Source organism: Thunnus maccoyii, chromosome 18, assembly GCF_910596095.1.
Source record: "Thunnus maccoyii chromosome 18, fThuMac1.1, whole genome shotgun sequence".
NCBI classification, from domain to species: Eukaryota; Metazoa; Chordata; class Actinopteri; order Scombriformes; family Scombridae; genus Thunnus; species Thunnus maccoyii.
Window position 1 is genome coordinate 24699242 of NC_056550.1, and position 13727 is coordinate 24712968.

Below are 13727 nucleotides of genomic sequence, written 5' to 3' on the forward strand. Positions count from 1 at the left end.
AATGAAGGAGCAAATCAAGACACGGAGAATATGGTGGACAATGATGAAAAAGCTCTTGTGAATGCTCAGAAATCTAAAATATACCAATAAATCCATGTTAAAACATAGTATATTACTCACAAATCTTTTGTTTTTTAATTTTGAATTAATAAAGACATTCCAATGTCACTTTCTTATATATTTACTGTCAAACAGTATAGTGTATACTCAGTATACCACACACTGCATGACTGGGGGATTCTGTGCTGTTGGGTGAGAAAAACAAAGTGGTTTTTGATGTGAAAACAAGCAAATACATCGCCTAAAGCGGTAGAAAATGTTAGCACCATGGGGTCAGGAATAAGAGAAAACCCACGCAAAAATAAATCAGCAATGGAGGAGATGGAAGATGAACCTGTTGGGGATAGAAAATGGAAAATGGCCACATTGTCCTCTAAGACCTGCTGCAGCTTCTCCACACAGAGCTTATTTTACAGCATATTAGGTATTATTTGATAGTTTTTACCCGAAAAGAAGACAAACATTTCTAAAAGTCATTTCAAGAGAGAGAGAGAAAAAAGCCCCCCCTCTGACTAACAGATAATTTCCAACACCAGCATGCATCCAGGGGAATCAGACACACTCATCTCTCCTCCCCTCACATGATCTTCCTCTCTCTGTTACACTGAATTGATGTCTTTCAGTTTTTGTATTAGTAGCTTGCATAACTGGGCGTTTTCTTTCCCTCTTTCTTCTCTCAGCTGCTTAGCGCCCAATAGAGCAGTGGATGATGGGAGCTCCGACACGGCATGATCTAAAAACCCACTGGCGCTTTAGTGCGCCTCAGCTGGCTTATATAATCCCGTGTGGATGTGCAAACTGCTTTGCTATTGGGAGAGCTGAGGACTCACAGAAAAGACACACACACACACGCTGCTGATATGTGGGGTGTTTGTATGTATTTGTGTGTGTGTGTGTGGATGTCAGGACAGCGGATCAGTGTTGGTGTGTGTTTTGTGTGATGGAGCGGGGGTGCATGTTTAGCAGAATCAGATTTCTCCGTTTTTTGCTCAGCACCAAATATTTCCCTGCTCTCCACGTTATGTGATGACATCACCGCGTGTCCCCTCGATTTTGGACCGGCAAGCTCCCCGGTGATGTCACTTCCGCTGGGCCTTCACCTGAAGTGACATCATTTGTGTTGCATAACTACAAACCCCCCCCCCCCCCCCCCCCCCCCCTTCCTCCCTTTCCTCCCCTGCATGTGAGAGCAGAGGCAGCTTTTCTCCGTCTCTGGCCACCCAGAGGCACCGTGAAACTCCTCATTATGGAAATATCAGGTGTGTGTCCACGAAATGGAAATGGGCAGATATAAAAATACACCACCAGGGATTAACACGGAGACACCCACCGAGGTGCCGTGTCCCCTATGACCTCCTCGTGCACCCGTACATGCCGCTCACACGTTTCAACAGGCAGACTGGTTTAAACGCTCTGAATCATCACGGCTCTCTTACTTGCCAGGGAAATGACAATAGGTGCTGTACAACTCCTGACATGAAAAATTACGGGTGCGAGGGTAAAGACAGGCGGAGAGAGAGTGAGTGAGAGAGAGAGAGAGAGCGATCGAGAGAGGCCTGACCTATATAAGAAGGAGGCTGAAATATTTATGGATGTGAGTGTCCTAATTGGCAAGCCACTGGGAGCACTGCGGCCTTCTCCTCCAATCACAGCCTGGGAAGAGGTTAACACACACACACACACACACACGCGCGTGCACACAAGAGCGTCGGTGATCCGAGGGCCCGACGAGCAGCCTCCGCCCCGCGACCCTGTCATCCCCAGCATGAGAGACGCCTCGTTATAAGACTGATCTGCCTTCGCCGAGGCTTCGGCATTGTTAGAATCATTACCAGAGCTGTTATCATAACCGTTCTCTCTGGCACATACGGACGGGAACAAGCGCTCAGAGCGCTAAGTCAAACACAGCCTAATTGGCTGGGCTTAATCTCCAGCACTGGCACGCACTGCTCGGCTCTCTGAGAGGCCTCAATTACTGTCCCCGCTGATGGAGACGAGGAGACGGACACTTTCTGACTTCTAGTTTCAAACCACTGCAGGCTGCAGCGGGGCGGGGGAGGGGGGGGGGGGGGGGGGGGAGAGGGGGAGGAGGGGGGGCGGGATGCACCACATCAGGGGTCAACAGGGACTCGGGACATTGGCAGTGGTTTTTAGTGCTGAGGTTAATGAGTAATGTGGCATATTATCAAATATAAGAAAGAAAACACTTAGTATAGTCAGACTTGATTATTACATATTACTCAATGAAACAAATTGTTTCATCACATTACCTGCGTTTTCACCAATTTACCTCAGTTTCATGTGTTTTCTCTTTATTATTTTAAACTGACCATGACCCGCGATAGAGTAGCTGTTGCCTAATGTAATGGCTAATGGGGATCCTAATAAATTAAACTGAATTATCACATTTCTTTGCTAAGTGCTAGACTGCAAAAGTAGTAGTAGTAGTTACGTTGTCAGTGGCTTTTACGCTGCCCAAAGTCAACACACCCACGTGTCACATATTCTGTATTTAACACCTGTACAAATAGAAAACAAGACACTGTAGTTTATCGAGCAACCAGCCTCAGTTTTGGAGGGATTTACTGACCAACAACAGCTAGCTTAATGTTAGCCCCAGATTCACACACATCCTCCAAGTCTGAATGAAACCAGGAATCCTTTGATGTATATGAGGTTTACCAGCGGCTAATGTTAGCAGGCCAGCTAACATGTAAATAATATGGCACTGTAGTAGTAGTGTCATTTCTCTTTTTCTGGTAAAGGCCGACTACGTCCGGTCCTTACGCCAAGCTAACATGTTTGGCTGCAAACCAAATGGATATGAACCCTCCATCAAAACTCCCAGTAAGACATTGAACAAGCAAAGCACCCAAATTATTTAAGGAACGGGGCGTTACTGGGATTAGTAACTGTGATGTAAGTACTGAATTTCCACAATTGTATGTGTTAATGCCCAACACTGATTATAATGAAATGTACAATTTGTTAAAGACTATAAGCAGGTTTGGAGAAATGACCAGCATATCCAAGTTGAAGCAGAAGTAATATTACTGTGTTACATGTGTCCAAGTAAACTTTTCAATAAAGATATAATCTGCCAACTAATGCTTCTACAAAATGTTTCTTTATCAAAGCTGTCCTCACAGATATCTGCCTTACAACGAAAAATGATAAACAATGTGCACTTTAAAAATATGCACTTTAGTTTTAGCACTTATTACTATGTACTCTGTTAGTATTTTAATTATTTATTGTATTATAATTTTATACTTTTAAATTGTTCTGCTGGGGATAAATAAAGTTGAACTGAATTGAATTGAATAGACGTCCAAAGCAAAAAGGAAAATCCTCCTGATTGGGCCACAACAGCATAATTAAATGAAAACTAAACTAAACAAATAAAAATATGTTTATTGATTTAGAGTGTATTCAAAAACCAAAGTACATTACAAGACAATATTATTATGCTCTTAGTTACTTTCCATCCTTCGAAACCAGTAGTTTCTGTATTACTGTAAGTTACACAACAGCGGAGCAGAGCTGTAACCATAGAAACATTTCCCGCTTTCATCTGATGCTACACTGTGACAGTGACCATAGAAACGGCTGTCTCCGTCATCAATAGGCTACACTGAAGCATAACCAGTAACCATAACAACACGAACAAATCAAGATTGCCTTCCAGTATCTAACCAGTAATGAAAAGTGTCAGACCTCTGAATACATTAAAGGAAATATTTTGAAAATCTTTCATGTTTCTAATCTCAACAGCAACATTTTTGGGATTAACTGTCAAACAGGGAGTCTGCTACTTAGAAATAAACAACCCAAACACGTTAATTGGCCAATCAGAACGGAGTATTGAGCTAACGATACTAACAGTACATCATGAGCTCCGAGTCATTGTTGTGATTTTTTTAGGATTAGCAGGCAAATGAGTTCGACAAGCATCTCTGTCTTGCTTGCACAAAGGAAAAGAGAAGAGAAATCAATGGGCTGTGTTTACAGGGTACACAGCCGACTGTAACACTGCACGTTATGTTACACACAGCCAAGCAGTAAAAACAGACGAGCTGCTTGGCAGGGCTCAGCCTGGCCAGCCTCTTGCTAAAAGCAGGCAGAGACAGCAGTGACACACGGGCCAAGAGCAGTTACTGGCACCGGGCTCCAGTCTGAGACGAGAGCAAAAAAAGTGGGACAAATTTCAAAAATATTCTGAGTTAAGTGTCAAGAGAACATGGGGAGGAATGCCTGATTTTTCCTTTAGGGTCATTTTTCTTCAAAACAGACTCTGAGATGAACACTTGAGCAGCAAAAGACTATCAATCTAACGGTGCACACAACACGGACACCCGTGAAAAACAAGAGGACATATACTCACGTAGGAAGTACTCAGATGGGTCCGCTTCGTAATCTGTTTCCTCGGGAAAGTGGTCTATCTGTTTACACATCCCTTTGAAGTTTCCTGTTGGGGAACAAAGAAAACGGATTTCAGCAAAGTTCATATAAGACATTAACCTTTTTTTTCAATTAATCTTCAGATAAATCATAGAAAGCTGTGAAAACTGCCCATCACAATATGCTCCAACACCAAAAACATTCAATGTACTACAACGTAAGACCAAAAAAAGCATAAAATTCTCACATTTGAGAACGTGAAACCATCAAATATTTGGCATTTTTGCTGGAAAAATGACTTAAATGATTAATCAGTCATTAAAATAGTTGCAGATTAATTTTCTTTTGATCTACAAATGCAGCCTTGCAGTAGTTCAGGCAGGCACAGAAGTCATTTTACAGTCACATGTTCCATACACCCTCCAATCATGTTTGTCCATGACCTGCTTCTCTCAATAGGCGGTCTATATAAACATTTTGTACTCATTTAGTCTGCATACAACAACGCTGCCTCCTGCCCTCGCTGCTACACTCCTGCCTGCTTCAGAATTGAACTCCTCCACCTCCCTGAATGCTCCTGTGTTAGCATTCAGGTATTTGGGATGTTGAATGTTTCTTTTTCATGCTCATCAAATGTTGTGTATCTCAGGCTCTGCAGGGGGGTTAATGAGCTCAGGGACGGTCTGTCTCAAGCTCAGATGTGTTCAAGCGCATCACATGAGCAGAGCCACACCGCCAAACTAAAATGCATGTTGTTACAGTAAAGAGCTAAAACGAGTGTTCTGACTGAAATTGATTAATCAACTATTCGTTGCAAATCTAAAACTCTTTTTGTTCCTGCTTTTCAGCCCCAATACTGTCAAAACAGGTCCTATCGGTGGTCCGTGGTTCTCTCACAGACCAGAAGATGCTCTTCAGGAAGCAGACCTGAGCACCAGGCCTCTCCTGCAGCAGGTGGCGGCTTGTAAACAAGAGCAGCGCAGCTGGTGCGACCTGGAGCTGCTCCAACTGCTGTGCGCGGGGAACCTCATCTCATAATGCTCGTTCATTTGGCTGACACCTCGCCATCCAGCTACTCTGTCCATCCAGGAAGAAGCATGCAGGCATCCCTCTCCTCTACCTCCCACTTCCTCCTGTCTGCTCTCCTCTCTACTGCTCTACTCAGCAGAGTTTTGCCATTGATGAGGTCACTCAAGGTGGCGTGGCAGGGGAGGCGCCCATAAGGCGGCCATTATGGCGAACTACTGCTGCCGTGAGCAGGCAGATGCCTGGGCGTTTGATTGGACCAGATTAGCGTTTCATTAACTTCTTCATCTCTTCTCCCTCCAGTGTCCCTCTAATTAGGTGAACAGGTGTTGGTTACCATGGTGCCAGGTGTTGCTGAGGAGGTCTTGGCAGCGAAGCATGATGGGCTCAGCGGGGTGCGGTTATTACTTTGTGAACTGCCCACATGCAGGGGAGCGAGAGGGACCCCCCGGTGATGACCACTCAGACATTAGAGAGAGTGTCACTTGAAAAAAAAGAGCCATCAAAGCGTTCTCGATCTGCTCGCCCACCTGCGTACAGTGTTTGTGTCGGGGCTACCTGCGGGCTGGCAACCGCCGCCGTCTGTTAAGAGACTCAGCGCAGGATGGATGGGTTTAGATGGGGGGAAATGTTTGTTTGGATTGTCTCAATGTCATCGAGTTTAAATGAAGGAAATGTGATTTTTTTTTTTTTTTCAGTAGCGGAGGAGAGAGAGAGTGTGGGAACCTCTGCATGAAACACCCGCTAATCCTTGGTGGACAGAATCCAATGCACCGACTATCCTTTCTCCTTCTGTCTCAGCTCTGGCCCATAATCAAAAAACACTTATCGATTCTCATCAACAGGTTCCACAGCAATTAAGACAAGAAAGAGGGAGAGATAAAGACAGAGAAAAGCAGGGAGAAAGACAATGAAACGGAGGAAGTAGAGGTAAATATAGAAAGGGCAGGGAACAGAGAGGTTTGAAGGACAGCGAGGGAAGATGGAGTGGGAGGTGGAATACATCAAGTTTGAGTGTCACAGTTTAGGTCTCGGTAATTGCTGAGCCATGAAAAAGCCCTCCAGAGTTTAACGGACCTGCACAGTTTTGAACAAGATGCTTTTGATATGCTACATAAAGTTCCTCTTTCGGTGGCAAACTAGAGATTAGAATTGGACTTGTTTCAGTCAGCTGTAAGGTGATCTGTTACCTGTTAACTAGCACGGTAGCATAAAGCTCGAGGCTTGTTATCCTCAGAAGCTTCAGTGGAGCTAGCTGTAGCATGCCAGCTCTCAGATGTGAGCTAGTGAATACAGTAAGTGTAACCCTGCCGCCTCCTGCAACTACTCCCCCAGGTTGCTGCTGGAAATAACAATATGTTCCTCTTCAACTTGCCAGCTTAAACAAGCTTTAAATAAGTTGCATTACCAGGAGAAGGGAGGGGAGAGCACACTCGTGCCTCCTCTTGGAGCATATTTCACTGAGAGATGACTTGTGTTTACATACGACTACATTGCACGTTCCCAGTGGAGCTGTCTGAGCAAACTAGCAGCAGCAGCAGCCCACAGAGCACCATGTGTGTGTCTTAACAGCGTTATCAAGTGGGTGTAAGATTTGGTTTGCAGCTGGCCGTCCCATTCGCAGTTGTGCGATTTGTAATAGCAGCTGTGGAGAGTGGCCTATTGGGGGAACCACTTCAATTAGCGTGCTGAAAGATTTATGTGACACTTAACCGCTCCAAACGGTCCTTTTCTTGTAAGACATGTAAACTCATCAGGCTGGTAAATGTTTTATAATGGAATTTTCATTTCAGAGACCTCCCCACGTGAGTGTGAGCGCAGGGCCGAGGCATGGAGAGACCCGATTGGCCATTAAGACGCTATGGCAGGGGGACCGCTGTTGAATGGAGAGGTGTTACCGGAGGCTCAGGTGTGTAGTGGGTCAAAACACCTATCATTCAAAGAGAAACACCTGTATTCACAGAGCACTTTCAGCACAGCTCTGAGGATTACTAAAGGGCTCTGTGTTAAAGCTCATATTGTGTCTGTAATTTCACATTCAGCAAAACAGGATGAAGGGGCAGTGAGATAATGCAGAGAGTGACTTTTAAAAGTACCTTAAAGATCCCAAATGTTATGTTTATTATTTGGAAATTCAAGCCACTAGAATCAGGTTGAAGGATTTTAGGGCTAAACACAAAAAAACAACACTACAAGCTCTAAAAGTCTAAAGCCACACAAGCAACTCTATGAGGCTGTACTTCAGCACTGCAGTACTTCTAACATCTGCATGCTAACCTGCTCAGAATGACAACGCTAACATGCAGATGTTCAGCAAGTACAATGTTTACCATCTTAGTTTATTGTGTTAGCGCACTAACATTTACTAAGTTGCACCGATTATAAAGTAAAGTCAAAGCCAGAAAACAAAATATTGGGGAAATTATGAAAATTAAAATTCAGGGGATCACCAAAGTTATTACAATTAATCCTGAAGAAGACATAATGGCTGTACAAAATGTCATTATAATCCATCAAATAACTATTTACCAAAAAACTACAAAAGTCAACCACATTATGGCGCTAGAGGGAAAGTCAGGGGACAACCAAAGTCATTGGGATTCATCGTCTTGGGACCATGAATGTCTGTACCAATTCATCTTGTAGACGTGCAGATATTTCACTGGATACCCACCAACAGACCGACATTCCCATCCTCAGAGCCAATGCTGCTAGCCTGACATGAATCATTGTACAAGATCGGGGAATGTGTACTGATCTTTGAGAGGTCAAGCTCAGCGTTCAAGGGGAAGTGGGTTTAGCGTATTTTTCATAAAATACAAGAAGGCAAAAGGTTTTGTACATTTTTTTTGGCATTTAATTCTCTAAAGACAATCATTATGACGTGAAGAATCAACTAACAAGGTGAAAAAATGTTTTTCCTGACTTTAAGGGCAGTGAGACAAGCTTATTTGCGTAGCCCTTAATCACTGTTAAAGTCTCAAAGGGCATCACACAGATAATTTAACACAACAAATTAAATATGAAACCCTCAGAACTTTGGCATCATCTTAAAAAAAAAAATCAAGACTGTAACTATAACCAGCTCTGCCTGACTGAACAGTATAAATCAAGTGGTAATAATTCGTAGAGCTGCCGTCATTAAAGCAGGTTATGTGAGATCCCCTGCTGGGATTGAGCCATCACCGAACCCCATCAGACCCCTTCTGCTGGGGTTGGATGATGTGTAAGAACATGTGTTTGAGGGGGAGAGAGAGAGAGAGAGAGGGGGGGGGGGGGGGGGGGGGGGGGGGTTTATCCAGACTTACTCAATCAGCCCAGTCACCGCTGGCCACTGTGCCCCCCTATAGTGGGAATGAGCTATGGGCTAACCCCATGCCCCCTGCGTCCCCTCCTGTCCTCTGCAGCCATAAAGCACTTCATTACCACACAGCCTGAAGAGACAGAGAAGCACTCAAGAGTGGAGTGCAGTGGAGAGGAGGGGTTGTTGTGGCAAAGACAAGGGGGGGTGGGGGAGGTGGGTGGATGTAGATTTATAGTCGCCCACCACCGCGAGGCTCTGGGTCTGCTCCTGAGGGATCGGGGGTTTATCCGGTCAGTGGCGAGTCCGTTTTCAGGCCCAAACACATAACCACGAGGCGAATCCTATTCCTGGGCGGATGACGTTTGATGTGTTGCTCTTTATTCATGTTTTTAAAAAGAGCTGCTCCCCATGAAGCTCCTCGGGCTGATGTTCACATATGGGTGCAGGGTTTTGGACCGACTCCAGCTGAAGCAATGCTCTGCTTAATGTGGAAGCAGTCCAAGGTTTAGGTGGTGAATGGTTAAAAGAGGTCTATCATGCAGCTGGGAAGGTTTTTCTAATGCTATTGATACTACAAGCATAACCTCTGGCTCCTGGTTATTGGACAAAAACAGGAAAAGAAAACCCCTCATTTTCTCTCTTGCCATCTTTCTCAGATGTAGAAAGAACAGAAGACAATTTTCTGGCCTGCTGCTGAGCACTTTCTACATGTTGTAAGGCAACTACAACCCATTTCTCCCACCATGACTCTCACTTAATCTTCATTTTGCTGCCACACCCCCAGTTTGGCTATATCTGTACCCATATGACAGAAGTGACCACGCAACAAAGCCAGAAGCTACAAGGTACGTACATCAGAGCCTTTGATGCACATCATTTTTACATCATTAACCTAAGTTTATCTATTTGTCGGGTGAGGTTCAGTCAATGTTAAACCAAAGATACCAAAGAGACCGTACATTTGTTGTATGCTTGTCAAGCATTGTCGTACCATCAGCAGCATGTTTGTTAACTATCCAGTCAGGCATGTCGGACTTTACGTGTCCAGCGCAGGGTAGGTACAGTCCGTATGAATTGCTTTAATTCCTGGAGATTTACCAACCTACTCGCCAAACAAAATGGTGATCATGACTCTGCCAAACTCTAGATTACAAACCGACACAGGAAGGAAGTCATATTGGCTATCACCAGATTGTACATATCTGCAGGTAAGAAAAGAGCAGAACTGGACGAATCCTTCCTGGATGCCTGAGGAGAGAGACATCCGGGTCAGGCCTGCCCACACACGAAAACCCTCCAACGGTAATCAAACATGATCACAGCTGCCACAGCTCTGCAGATAGAGACAAAGGTTTGATGAGACACAAACACGGAGGAGGTGCATGATGGGATAGGGGAGGGTGGAGAGATGAGGGGGGGGGGGGGGGGCGCGCAGGGGGTCAGGAGGACTCTTAACTGAGTGGGAGCTGCCGTTAAAAAGAGAAAGAGTTAGAGAGAGAGAGAGATTCAAGCCCACTTCTGATTCGCCAGTGGGCGGCATTCTCAAAAACTTTCCAGGCAACCACAGAGTGTGTCAGCATCCAGACCCCCCCCACCACCACCTCCCCGTATCCTTCTCCTGCCCCTCCCACCTCCATCCTCAGTCCCTACGGCAGCCGTTGCCATGTGGACATCACCGTTCACTTCGGTTGCCATGGATATAGCTATCTGGGCCCCTACTAGGGGGAAGATCACATGGACAGAGCCGGTGAGGTGTCTTTAACCCCTGGACACACAGCGGCTTCAGTGACACAGCATGCAGCATTAGTCAGCTGACGTTACAGTAGCAGCACGGCAGCCTGCGAGCTAGCGAGAGCTCAACACAGCGAACCTGCAAATGCAGTCAGGTACGCTCGTGTCCTTTCAGGTCAAACACATAAACATATAGCAGGATTACACCGGCAAACACCTGATGGAAAGAGATATATAGCATGCACGGGTCATTTAACTGCACAAATGAACACAAATGGTCTCCTCTGGTCCGGTGTTTTGTTGTTGCGCCATTCTAAAACTGATGTGCATGCATGTACAGTACGGGTATGTGTGTATGAATCCCTCGTGGATGAAAAGGTAATGGGTTCACGCATGTTACACGCTGACATCTTCTCCCCCCTAATGAACAGCCGCCCTAGCAGCAGTGACAAGAGCCCTAATCGCCTTATTCATCTTCATAATCACACCTTATTCATCCTTATAATCACTATATTCATCTTGGTAATGACCCCGCTAAGGCAGGGAGGCCCATACGCACCGTCTTCCCCTCTCCCATCATACACTCACAACACAGATGTAGCGGGGCTCACAGCGGGGCTGTGAAAACAGGCTTTTTTCATGTCAGCGTTTGAGCACAAGAGCTGTGTGAAAACTTAAAGACATAGAAATGACACTTTAGCTTCAGTAATGCAACGTATTTCCAATTAAATCAAGATTTTTTCTCTGAGTGACATCCAAACACACCATGATACTGCGAGCTAACAAGTTCATGACGGGAGGGGTCAAGTGGGTGCTAAAAATCACATTTAATTGGGTATAATTCAAGTATACGCAGTGCAGGATGAGTCATCAAAAATATTTTAACATTTTCCAAGGAGAAAAAAGAGGGGAATTTTTATGAATAGATAATCAGGAATACTTTTGTAGCCACATTAGCAACATCAGTCTCTCCATCATGTTGGTCCAGTTTGAAATATCTCAACAAATACTGGATGGTCATGTTTCCCAGAGGATGAATCCTACTGACTATGACGATCGCTTGACAATTATTCTAGCACCACCGACAGGTCAAAATTGTCATTTATCCAGTGAAATATCTTTAAGATGGATTGGCTCAAAATTTAATAGACATTCATTGTTTCAAGATGTTGTATCCAAATGACTTTGATGACCTCTCTTTTAGAGAAATCATCAGCTGTACTTTGAGTTTAGTGCTAATTAGTGAATGTTTCAAGGGTTCACATTACGACAACTCAGGAAGGTTGTATGATAACTGAGTCGTATGAGGGTTTAAAATACTGTGCATATTATTTGTCACTCATCGAGATATATATAAGGACTCTATACAGGTTGAACCGTTCTGTGAAGTGTAAATAGTGTAAAGAATTGAAGAGTGCATGGAGATAAATATTAAATGGTAAGAAAACTTTATATACATAACGTAGGTGGTTACATACAGTATATACAGCCTGTTCAGATTTACATAAATAATAAATATATACAGACTGTACCTATGAATATATATAATTTATAGGTAGAGTGGGTATTATAGTGTCCAGGGTTATTGCACAGTGTCTGAGTGTGTTAACTGTTCTGTGTCTGGTGGTTTTGGAGTAACGTGTTCTGTAGCGCCTACAGAGGGGAGAATCTGGAACAGAGTATATCCAGGGTGTGAGGGGTCTGCAGATCCTGGATGGCGAGCAGGTCGGCACTGATAATCTTTTCTGCAGACCTGAGCGTCCATTGTAGTCTGTTCCTGTCCTGTTTGGTGGCCGATCCAAACCAGGATGTGCAGAGAACAGACTCGTCCGTGCGTGGGGGATTGTGGATCCCAGAAACCTGAAGGATTCCACAGCCAACACAGTGCTGTTGAGTATGATTAGGGGTGGAGGGTGGGGGGAGGGGGGCAGTGATGAGGGGCTCCTCCTGAAGTCCATTATCATCTCTGCAGTTTTGAGTGTGTTCAGCTCCAGATTATTGTGACCGCACCTCAGGGCCAGCTGTTCGACCTCCCGTCATCGGTGTCACTGCCGAGTGCGTCACACCCTTCTGGTCAGACGGGCAAAAGCTGTCCAGTTCTCAGAAGAGTCCATCAGCAGCACCCACAGGGAGAGACTTTCCCAGAACACAGGCCAAGTAAACACCTCACACTAACTCAATAGCTCAAAATCAGAAATCATATTGTTCAGTCCCCCAAACTCTATCAGTCTCATTGAGAGTGGCCTTGGTCTCTTGTCTGCCAGAAACTTAGGAGTTATTATTGACTCAGATCTAAGCTTTGAACCACAGATAAAATAAAAGATGTCCAGTCCTGCTTCCTTCAAATAAGAACCATCTCCAGAATTAAACCAATGCTCTCACACAGTGGCCAAAACCAAAAGTCACTCTCTTGCCTTTTAACAGACAACATCACATCACCCCAATCCTGGCCGCACTCCATTGGCTCCCTGTTCGATTTAGAATTGACTCAAAGATTTTATTGATCACTTTTAAAGCACTTCTGGCTCTGGCTCCAAGCTACATAATAGAAATGTTGACCCCGTATGAGCCAGTGCACAGCCTTTAGATCCTCAGTTGGGGCCCTTTCTGTCCGTTCCAAAGTGGAGGCTTAAATCTAAAGGTGACCGCGCTTTTGCCATCAGGGCCCGTCGGCTTTGGAACGACCTGCCTGAGGAGATAAGGCTCGCAGAATCAGTGACTTCTTTTAAATCACTTTTTGTCTTCTCTCTACGGTGTTTTTATGACTTTTGTCTCCTTGTATTAACTTTATCTTAATTTTGTCTTGCTTTTGTTTTGTTTCAGTCTCACTGTTTGACTTTCTGCTGTTTTATTGCCTTCTGAGAGCTTTTTAAATGTGCTAAATAAATAAAGTTATTATGAAGAGTTATATTAATAAAATTACACATATCCACTAAATTTGGGTTTAATTATGTTGAACAACAGACTTTGGCTGATGTGAGGCGTCCATGTTTGCTGCTTATTCTTGTTTGATATACTGTATATATATATATTTGACATGTATTTCATTGTGTCTTTAATGCAAAGCTAGTTGGAAAGGGAAAACCAGGGAGAATACAATATTAGCAGCCTTGCAAATAAAGCTGCATCTTGCAGGCGGCGGAGAAGTTGGCAGGTATGTAACAGCAGCTGTAGCTGTAGGTGATGTGGGAGGCAGACTAATGGA

General features: G+C 44.4%; 1 protein-coding gene across 2 annotated transcripts in view; it reads right to left on the bottom strand.

Moving 5' to 3' along the window:
• cacng2a (calcium channel, voltage-dependent, gamma subunit 2a) overlaps positions 1 to 13727 on the bottom strand; it is a 67656-nt gene that overhangs the window by 19185 nt on the left and 34744 nt on the right. For both annotated transcript variants that reach the window (XM_042391906.1, XM_042391907.1), the window contains exon 2: positions 4445 to 4528. In XM_042391906.1, coding sequence (XP_042247840.1) covers positions 4445 to 4528 — 84 coding nt within the window. The remainder of the gene's footprint in view (positions 1 to 4444; positions 4529 to 13727) is intronic.